The following is a 10116-nucleotide window of genomic DNA, read 5'->3' on the forward strand; positions in this document are numbered from 1 at the left end:
GCGGGAGCTCAGAGCGGCCCCGAGCCGGCGCCGGCCTCACGCACTCGCCGGCTCTGCCGAGGGGTGACAAGTTCCGCTCCCTCCCCGCCTTTCTGACCACAGGCCCCAGGTGAGGGCACGGCCTGCGGCTCCGCCACACGCTGCCCCACGCACCCCAGGCGAGTCAGGCTCCTGCTTTGGCTGAACTTGGCCCGTTGCAGTGCAAGCGGGACGGCTCAGGGCAGGCCCCGCCAAAGCAAAGTCAGAAGCGGCACCCTGGTACCCAGAGGCCCCTCAGTGAGATCAGGCTTCGGCCTGAGCTGGGCCTGCCCTTCTGTTTTGGGCTGGCTATCCAGAGCAAGGCGCTCTTTGAACTTGATCTGAAACTCAGCAGGTACCAGCACGAGTGGGCAGGCCCCAGTGAAAAGCTCCGAAGGCTGGATTAGAGTGTGCCCAGTACCACAGACCAAGCTGCCCCAGCAGATGGGAATGGAAGTGTTCCCCAAAACCTGGCAAAAGAGCTAATGAAACCAAAGGTTTGGGGTTTATGAAAGCTTTTGAGAAGAGCTCAACCATTGTGTCAATGCTAGCTGAAATGGGCCTGACTGACTTGAAAGATTTTTGGGGGGAAGACACCTGTGCAATGTTGTTGAAAAATCTCAGTTCCTGTAAGAAACTAGACTAATTGTATCTTAACTTGCTGAGACTTCTGCCAGTTGTTTTTAACTCATGACATCTCAAACAACCTTGAATAGAAAACTAGTGCACAGTGCAATGCTCTTGTCAAAACATGGGGCCTTTGTCAACTGTTCCGCTACAGAGGCAGAAATATGAACCAGAAATTCTTAGGATTTTCCTATTGCTGCCTCTAGCTAGTGATTATAAAGGTGTGGGCTGGCAGTGACAAGCTCCGTCCAGAACAGTGATGAAGTACCACTGGTGTTTGATTAGACATAGCTACAGAGAAAAGGATTTAGAAAATAATGTGTTAACAATAAGAGGCAAACTTAACTCTTTGAACCCCAACAGAAAATTTTCCTTCCTCTTAACTTACATAATCCTGTGGAATTCATGGGCTGCCCACTTAGAACTGGGAGAAGAAATTGACTGTTTTGTTGGGGTTTTTTTGTTTGCTTTTTGTCTTTTTTAACCTCTTGCTCGTTCCATTCTCCTGAACCAGCCACAGAATGATGCTGTTCTTGATGGTATCGAATAAATATATACCTGAACATGGATTTTTCCTAATTTCTTTCAGCGGATTACAAATATGTGGAATTTGACTTCCTTATCAATGGCCAGTTTTTGCGTATGCCACTGGTCACGCACATGGAAATGGAAAATATCTCCACGGTAAGTCATACTCCATTTCTCCCCATCTTGGACAGTAAAACAAGCTTAGATTGTTTACTTCAATCTGATTTAGGTATTACACTGTCATCCTGACTAGGTAGTAGATTTCCTTGCTCTGTTTTATTTCTTTTTTGACTTTCCCAGGAGAATTCCCTGTATTTTTAAATCCATTCTCAACTGCAAAGTGATTAGAGCATGGGGCTGAGGGGTGCAAGGAACATTGTTATCCAGTCTGTTGTCTGTATACAGTTCAGAGGGGAAATTCTTGTCTTACACATTTCATCATTAATATATTTTTGTCTCCTACTCTATTAGTTACATTGGGGCATAATGGGGGAGGTTAGTACTAACTTCTAGAAAACATTGTGAAGTATTTTAGACCCCAGTTTTGTATCGGTAAATAGAGAGGAAGATGAACCTGAGCAGAGACATCATTTGCTTTTGCTTCCAGCTTGCTATTAGTAGTAATTTGATAAAAATATGGAAAGCAATATAATTCAGACACTTTTTTCTAGAGACTTTAATTCACTTAAAGTGGCAAAGGACTCGGATACCAAGATCTTTGCCCAATAAACTTGTGTATTTGTACCAGACTATGGTTAAATATTACTGTTATCAATTAAAAAAAATAAAACGACACTAAATAAGTATTTTGTCTGCGAGCTCAGGAAGAAGTGGTGGAAATAGAGTATGTGGAGAAATATATGGCCCCTCAGCCAGAGGAATGCATCTTCCATGACGACTGGATCAGTTCTGTTCAAGCCACTGAAGAATGGTACTGCACTAAGCCAATTCTAAGTTTTGTCTTGCTTATTCCTCCAGATGACTCCATGGTGTCAAATGGAGTGGTATTCTGTCTCTTTAATAATCTGGGTTTCCGCCCCGTGCCTCTGCTCTGTTTTGATTTTTGCTTTTTTAACCTGTCAGGTCAGTCAGCTACTTGCTTTTGTAAGCAGTTCAGTTTTAACACCTCTATTCTATGCTGACAGTGACTTTAAGACAAGCCAGAGTCACTGAACATGATGTATTGTTAATACAAATGGATAATACAAATGCTGTTGACTATCCTTTCTCTTAAAGGACAGCAACATTTCCTTATCTCTCTTTTTAGCTTAATCCCTTGACTTCAAATGTGACATTCATTAGCAACAAATATAATACTGTATGTTTATGCAGAGCTTTTCTTTAAAAAAAACCCAAACCACCATAATTGTCCTTTTCTACTGTATTTTCATATTCATTTTCCAATCAACTAGGCAATGTTCCTATATCAAGTAATGGTTTGAAAATGCTTTAGGATCCTCTAGTAACATACCATGAACAACCAATTATCTTTTATTTTAAATGACTTAAGCGATCTTAAGTCTCACCTACCAGACTATGCAGTACTGTCATTGCTTTTCTTTTTGGCCTGTACTCCTAGCTTTGCAGTTGTAGGTTTTAATGAAGCTTTGCTCTGTAACAAAAAGATTTTTTTTGTTGTTTCACTTTTCCAAACTCTTTTGTTTTTTTAACCACTCAAACTAGCATATTTTGAATTCATTTCAGCTAACCAGTTACTATGCTAATATTTTTCCAAGTTTCTGGTTGAGGCTTTTTTTCAGAATAATGTTGGTTTTAAAGACAATAATGTTTCAAATTCTGTACCCTGTAGGATATTAACTGGCTGCTATGATCAGACTGCTCGAATCTGGTCTTTGGAAGGAAAATCCATCATGACAATAGCTGGGCATACAGAAGTAGTAAAGGATGTGGCATGGGTGAAGCAAGGTTGGTAGATATATATTAGAGGAGTAGTAATAGTTTGATTTATTGGGGGAGAAATGTCAGCATTCCTCAACCAGAATATTTAATTGTCAAAGTGCTACAATTATTTCAATCTTTGTCAGTGGTGTTATAAATGAAGTCATGGTGCAAGTAAACCAGTCCTTTAACAGTAGTGAATATAGTTTAACATATACGTTGTCTATCCGTCTTGCAGTCTTTGTTAGCAAATACTGGTATGTATATTTATATCAATTGTACTTGCAGGGTAACATGATGTAAACTGAGATAAGTATGAGTTTCTGTCTGTCTGCTATTTCTTTTGTGACTAGAATAATTATATATAAAGACCTTGGAAAGCCAGGTTGGGTGTGAGCATGACTTTTTCTTCTTCCTCAGATAGTTTATCATGCCTGTTACTCAGTGCTTCTATGGACCAAACTGTCCTGTTATGGGAGTGGAATGTGGAAAAAAACAAAGTGAAAGCCCTTCACTGCTGCAGGGGACACGCCGGGAGTGTAGACTCCATAGCTGTTGATTGCACGAGAACTAAAGTGAGTGACTCCTGGAAAGAAACCTTTGTCTTTTGGGATGTTAGCAGCCTGTATCTCAATAATCATCTTTTTGTCCCTGCATAGGTACTAGTCATCATGTTATTATGATTGACACACTGTTCAAAGTTCCCAGTCTTGTTATAAATGGTGGTTACGGAGGATTAGAAGTGCTGTATTAACACTAGGCAATCTTTTCAAAGTGATGCACTTCATCTCTAATATCACAAAAAGCTGAACGTGACTTTACATGGCGCAAGCCATTATACTGCTGCTTTTGACTTCTGTGAGTGAAGCTGAACGTTTCTTTTTTAAGTAAATTTTACTTCTAATGCATGTGAATTTTCTGTTTTAATGACCTATTTTCAACTTTGACCTAAATTTTCACAGTAGTTTTGGTGGGGAAAAAATTTTCCAGAGTTATACTCAGAAAAACCAGGTGGTAGAAGAAATCCTTTCCCTTTATCCAGGAATTCAACAGTTAAGAGCACTCGCACCAAAGGTGGAGTCATCGCTCCCAGCTTGACTCAATATCAGACAGGATAAAATAAAACCTGTTGGTGCTGAAGGAAATAAAGAGATATTTTGTAGATATTTTTCCTGTAAAGGAAGGGAAGAGAATAATTTGATCTATGCCAAATCTTTTCTGTTTTGTTTTTGTTTGTTTGTTTTTGTTTGAGGAGCCCAGCACTGTTCTTCATGTGTTATAACCCATTGGTTATTTTTTCAAGCAGGAAGTGTATTTAGTATGGCTTACAAGGTCTGTCTGGATCAACTTTTAACAAAATGTTTCTGTTCATACAGTTCTGCAGTGGATCTTGGGATAAGATGTTAAAGATCTGGTCTGCAGGTAAGCTGGGATTCTTGGGTCTCTTTAAAAAAAACTGCACTTAGAACAACATGAAATGTGGATATTTGAATACTTTTTTCTTTAAGAAAATTTGGGTCTGTAATATTAAAAGCAAGCTAGAACTTTTTTTTTTTTTAAAGTAAGCTTTATAAGGCTATACATCACTATATGAAGTTACTGTTTTGATTGGTAACACAATTTCAGATATAGTTATCAACTGTGTGTTGATATTTATTTTATTCAGAACACAGTAACTTATCTCTTTCATTTATTTTTAATATATTTATATAAATGTTTGAGTATAGACTTCTAACAAATCAAAAGTTTGTGGGTTATTTTCCCGTTCTATTATTGACACCATAATATGGAGGACAGTAAGATGACCAGGTTTTTTCTAGAAATGTAGACTAATCCCATGTGATCTGAATGCTTTACTTAACTGTTGCAAGTCATATTCTTTCAGTTTGGGAGTATATTTGGAGCAACAAAGCTGGTGAAGGGCCTGGAGAACAAGTCTTATGAGGAGCGGCTGAGGGGGCTGGGGTTGTTTAGCCTGGAGAAGAGGAGGCTGAGGGGAGACATTACCGCCCTCTCCAACTACCTGAAGGGAGGTTGTAGTGAGGTGGGAGTTGGTCTCCTCTCCCCAGTAACTAGCAATAGGAAAAGAGGAAATGGTCAGAAGTTGTGCCAGGGGAGGTTCAGGCTGGGTATTAGGAAGAACTTCTTCACTGTAAGAGTCATTAGACACTGGAATGGGCTCCCCAGGGAGGTGGTGGAGTCACCATCCCTGGAGTTGTTCAAAAAATGTCTAGATGTGGCGCTTCAAGACATAGTTTAGTGGGCATGGTGGCGTTGGGCAGAAGGTAGGACTTGATGATCTTTGAGGTCTCTTCCAACCATAATGATTCTATGATTCTATATAAGTAGGTATTGTATCTAAAAGGAAGACTGTTTTTCACATACCTGAATTACTGTTGGCATTTTCCATGAGTGAGGATGGTCTTATGAACTCATTGGGACTTCATTTTAAAACTGCGTGACCTGGAGAATATCACTTAATTTGTATTCATTTTCTCCTTGCTCAAAAAGGAAACAATACTGATCTGATCAGAGGTGTAAGGTTAAAATATTCATGCATCATAGACAGGTTAGTTACTGTAACTATGGGGTTTTGCATAATTACTTATATGGAAATGGAATTCAAAAACCTCTAGATCAAGTATGACTATCTCCTGTCACAGTACCTACAGATGAAGAGGATGAAATGGAAGAAGCAGCTAACAGACCACGGAAGAAGCAGAAAACTGAACAGTTGGGACTAACAAGGGTAAGATGAGCTCCAAGTTTGTCCAGGATTTTATTTTAGAAGTGTGGCCACATAAAATAATTTATCTTTGTTAAAAGTGACTATATGAAAACTTCTAGTGATATGTCTCAGGCTGATCAGACACGGATTTTTATTTGTTGAAAGAATAGTCTTTTGACGATACTCAATCTAATCTCCTCTCACCTTTTAAATTCTAGACTCCCCTGGCAACCCTGTCTGGCCACACAGAAGCTGTCTCCTCTGTGCTGTGGTCAGACACTGAAGAAATTTGCAGTGCATCATGGGACCACACCGTTAAACTCTGGGATGCTGAGACTGGAGATCTCAAATCAACTTTGGTAAGATCATTACACTTTGTCTGTAGGCTCACCTGAAGTCCAGCTCAAAGAAAAAAGTTGTGCAAAACAGTAGCTCCTCTCTTAAGAGTTATTCTTTTCTTTTCTGACAGACAGGAAACAAAGTGTTTAATTCTGTCTCCTACTCGCCACTATGTCGACGCCTCGCATCTGGGAGCACTGACAGACATATTAGGCTATGGGATCCTCGCAGCAAAGGTGAAATAAAACATGCATGTTCTCAGAGTTTTTTCAAAATCAGAACTTCTCTGTGTTGGGAGAGGTCTCATAAACTGTTTTCTGGTCCCTCTGCTTGAAACAAGCCATTTTGGGGCTTTTATTAAAATCGGATGCAAGACTGCAAGACTTCTTTTGATTTCTCACTTAATAATTTATAAAACTAACTCAAGTTTGTCTTTTGTTTTTTTTTTTTAAACTTACTAATGAGAGTTCCAATTGTAGAGTTGCAGACCTGAATTTTTTTTTTTGCAAGGTTAACACCTAAGTTGGTCAGACCATCATTAAAGTGAAATAGTAGTCGCTTTGTTATGATAATAGTGGCACCATGTCTGACAGGATTGTGGATAACTTAAGACTGAGCCTGCCAGTTTTATTTCATAGACATGTTTACTTGTTTAGCTTCTATAAATCTAATCTACAGTTTAACAGTAATTATCTTCTTGTATATGTTAATGATAAAAGCTTTTTTTTATTTGCTTTTTTCAAAGGTCTTTGAAAAGGGAGTTTAGTGACAAGAAACGCATGTGGCTTGTATTTTTGTTTGATTTCTTTTAAGTTCACTTTGATTTGTGAAGTTAGAATTACTGGTGGGAGAAACACTTACCTTGAACACAAATATGTTGCTGAGTGCTTTTCTCACTGGATTTTGTATGCATCTTAAAAGTGCTGTTTTCAGTTGGCATCTACTGATGTCGTCTTTTTTTTTTTCCCCCTCCTCTTTTTCTGTTCAGATGGCTCCTTGGTTCTCCTGTCTCTAACATCTCACACAGGTTGGGTGACATCTGTGAAGTGGTCACCTACCCATGAGCATCAGCTGATCTCTGGTTCTCTGGACAACATTGTGAAGCTCTGGGACACAAGGAGGTAAAATAAATGTCTGTTCTTTGCTGTTCAAAGGCATGTAAGCTTACAGGGTCAGTTAACATAATGAAATAGCAAAAGTAGTCTGAGACATTCACTGGAAACTCCTGTGGCGTTTGTGAAAATCCTCTAGGTTTTAGAAGTCAAGTATATAATGAAAGGGAGGAAAATACTTGTAGTCTAACAGAGGACCTGTGGCTTAACATCTGTGAGCGCTGTATGGCGTTCCAACATGGGACTTACCTGGCATTAACAGGAGCATTGATTGACATGCAGCGTGCAGCAACCATAACATTGCTACTGGAATGAGGAACAGCAGAAGGTCTGCTAACCATTCCTCTATTTTAAGGAACAAAATACATTCTCTTTCTAAGGAAAGAGCCTAACAGTGTGAAGTTTCACTTGATACTCTCTTCAGACCTTTCATTACAAATTTCCAAGCAATGAACTGGTTTGCATTCAAAAGACATAGCTAGCTTTTCTGGGAAACACACATGTCGAGCAGCATCCACATGTGGAAGAAGGAAACTATGTAATAAACTGTTCCTAACAAGGAGACTGATTAAATTTCAGTCTTGGGGTAGTTTGCAAGCAGGTGAAAAATGTTGCTGCTTTTCTCTTTGGGGATGTAGGAGAGGTTAACACTGATGTGATCAGCTCTGGAGAGAGCAGAGAAAACGTCACACATGGTAGATACCTGTTCTCTCTGGAAGTGTTTATAACTGCTAGACCATATGTGTTTGATAGCATCATGATACTATTTCTTCCAGGGATCAATTTTGTTTTCTCTGATTGCTCACATAACGTCAAACGTGTGACTGTAAATACCTGTGTTTTACAGTTGCAAAGCTCCTCTGTACGACTTGGCTGCTCATGAGGACAAGGTTTTGTGTGTGGACTGGACAGAAGCAGGGGTAAGAATCTGAAGAGCAAGTTACTCAATTCATATGCATGGTGGTTAGGAAGAGGGCTAAAAGCAGTCATGGACTATTTTTTCCTTTATGCTTAAAGACAGAAAGAGAACAGCAAGTTTTAGTTGTGCTGTGGTTGATCCTGGGTTGGTATAATGGGCTGTTAATTGTCACACCCACTGCAGCGCTTCCCCCATGCTACTGTGCAAGGGAGTAGGATGGGAGTTTAAACTCTGTAGTATTAAGTGCTTGTTACACTGATATTCCAAACAGGGAGAGACACGAGACCAGCACCACACCTTGCTGAGAAAGTACCTGTTCTAAGGTACCATTTGCTGCCATGGAGACTAAAGCAGCAGCATGAACTGACAGCTGGGGCATGGCACTACATGTAGAAGGGAGGAACTATATAATCCTCTACAGCAAGCTGTTCTACTATGGTAGTGGTACGCACATGTATAAAATGGGAAAAAAACATTTTGTTAATGTTCAATATTCTCAGTGTGGCTCCTGTTCTCAGTAAAAGGCAGGAAGAGCTTTAGAAATTTTCCTGGAAAAACTCTGCTTCTAATTTTAGGAGGAGGGTAAGAGACAAGGTTGCTTCTGCACTTTGATTCTGGGCTTTAGTTGTGCATTAACAGCATATTATTCATTACTTCTTTTTATGTCTTCAAAGGAAAGAAAATTGGAATCCTCAACTTTTGTGTAGGTACTTTGCTTAGTTCTGATATTAATCACAGTTTTTTTTCCTCTCATCAGTTGCTATTGAGTGGAGGTGCAGACAACAAACTGTATTGCTACAGATACCCAGCTACAGCCTCTGATGTTGGAGCATGAAGGTCAACAGCCAGAAGACTTTTTTTAAAACAAAAAAGAAAATAATTTTTGCAGCAGTCAGTCTTTCTTAGCATCCCTACACAACCAACATCCAAAGAAAGGAGTTCTTTGTTGCTCAGAGAGGTGATGTTCCTGGTTTTTGTATTGGTAACCTATATCCATATTTGTCACAGAAAAATGGCAACAAGCAGTTACGAGTGTGATCAGCAAAGGGCATTTCCTCCCTTTTTGCTGGCTTTGAATTAACATCTTTTAAGTGACTATTTGTATAGCCCTTTTAATAAGGAGTAAACTGTTGCTGATACTTACAGAAAAATTACTCACTGGACTAAATTATTTTTTGAGTTTACCTGCTTTCCCTTGAAAAAAAAAAATAAAGCTTTTATCTACAGTTCATTGGTTTAGTGCCTCACTTCAGGTAAAAATCAGACTTCAGCTCTCCTTTCAGTATGGCTGCTGGCAGTTCTTATGATTAGGTCCTTAATTGGTGAACCCAGGCTTCTTTCTAGGATGAAGATTTGGTATGTTTGCAGTGCAAATGGTATGATATAAAAGGAACTTAACAGATTTACTTGCAGATTAAGTATTCTGTAATTTTTTTTGTTGCTTATAAGTTAGGGCAGGGAATTACTTTATCAGAACGTGCCTGCCATGTTATGTTGCAGTACAACTAATGTGGTATCTTACTCCTAAAAAGCAGCAGATGTATAGAAACAAGGGGAGGATCACAAAGAGAAGACAGAAGAAAAATTAATTTGTTCCTAGGAAGAATGGATATAAAAAGTTGCAATCGCTTTTAGGTTGATAGAGGATAAGCGCTATCCAAGTATGCTCATTTTCTCTGCTGGTGGTCTTACTTTTAATTCAGCATTTAAATGAAAAAGCTGTTACTGCAGCTTGTTAGAGGCCATGTATATGTTGTTAAACCAGCAAATAGTTTAACAATGTGGAAGCCAAACTTGAATATCCTCACTAATGCAAGTCAAATGCTTAAATTGTAAGGTTAATGATTTTTCTTTGACAAGTAAAAACTCTGACTTCCAGGTTTACAATATGGACAAGTTCTGAGTAAGCAGTTTATGAAATACAGAACAGCAAAACTATGGAGAAA

At 39.1% G+C, this 10116-nt stretch overlaps 1 protein-coding gene across 1 annotated transcript; it reads left to right on the forward strand.

The window, feature by feature from the left end:
* The first annotated feature begins 1240 nt into the window (after nt 1–1240).
* On the forward strand, nt 1241–9396 carry WDR12 (WD repeat domain 12). Its single transcript, XM_009705290.1, has 11 exons — nt 1241–1329; nt 1998–2104; nt 2984–3099; nt 3493–3647; nt 4449–4494; nt 5736–5821; nt 6019–6159; nt 6270–6375; nt 7128–7260; nt 8099–8171; nt 8928–9396. The coding sequence occupies exons 1-11, from the start codon at nt 1288–1290 to the stop codon at nt 9003–9005; spliced, it is 1083 nt and encodes a 360-aa protein (XP_009703592.1). The 5' UTR covers nt 1241–1287; the 3' UTR covers nt 9006–9396.
* The last annotated feature ends 720 nt before the right edge of the window (nt 9397–10116 follow it).

Source organism: Cariama cristata, unplaced genomic scaffold (genome assembly GCF_000690535.1).
Source record: "Cariama cristata isolate BGI_N322 unplaced genomic scaffold, ASM69053v1 scaffold23588, whole genome shotgun sequence".
Taxonomy (NCBI): domain Eukaryota; kingdom Metazoa; phylum Chordata; class Aves; order Cariamiformes; family Cariamidae; genus Cariama; species Cariama cristata.

Coding starts and splice junctions, on each gene's coding strand:
- WDR12 (XM_009705290.1), top strand. CDS start 1,288: ATGCCACTGGTCACGCACATGGAAATGGAAAATATCTCCACG. Junction 5,822..6,018: donor AACAGTTGGGACTAACAAGG/GTAAGATGAGCT, acceptor TTTAAATTCTAG/ACTCCCCTGGCAACCCTGTC. Junction 7,261..8,098: donor AAGCTCTGGGACACAAGGAG/GTAAAATAAATG, acceptor TGTGTTTTACAG/TTGCAAAGCTCCTCTGTACG.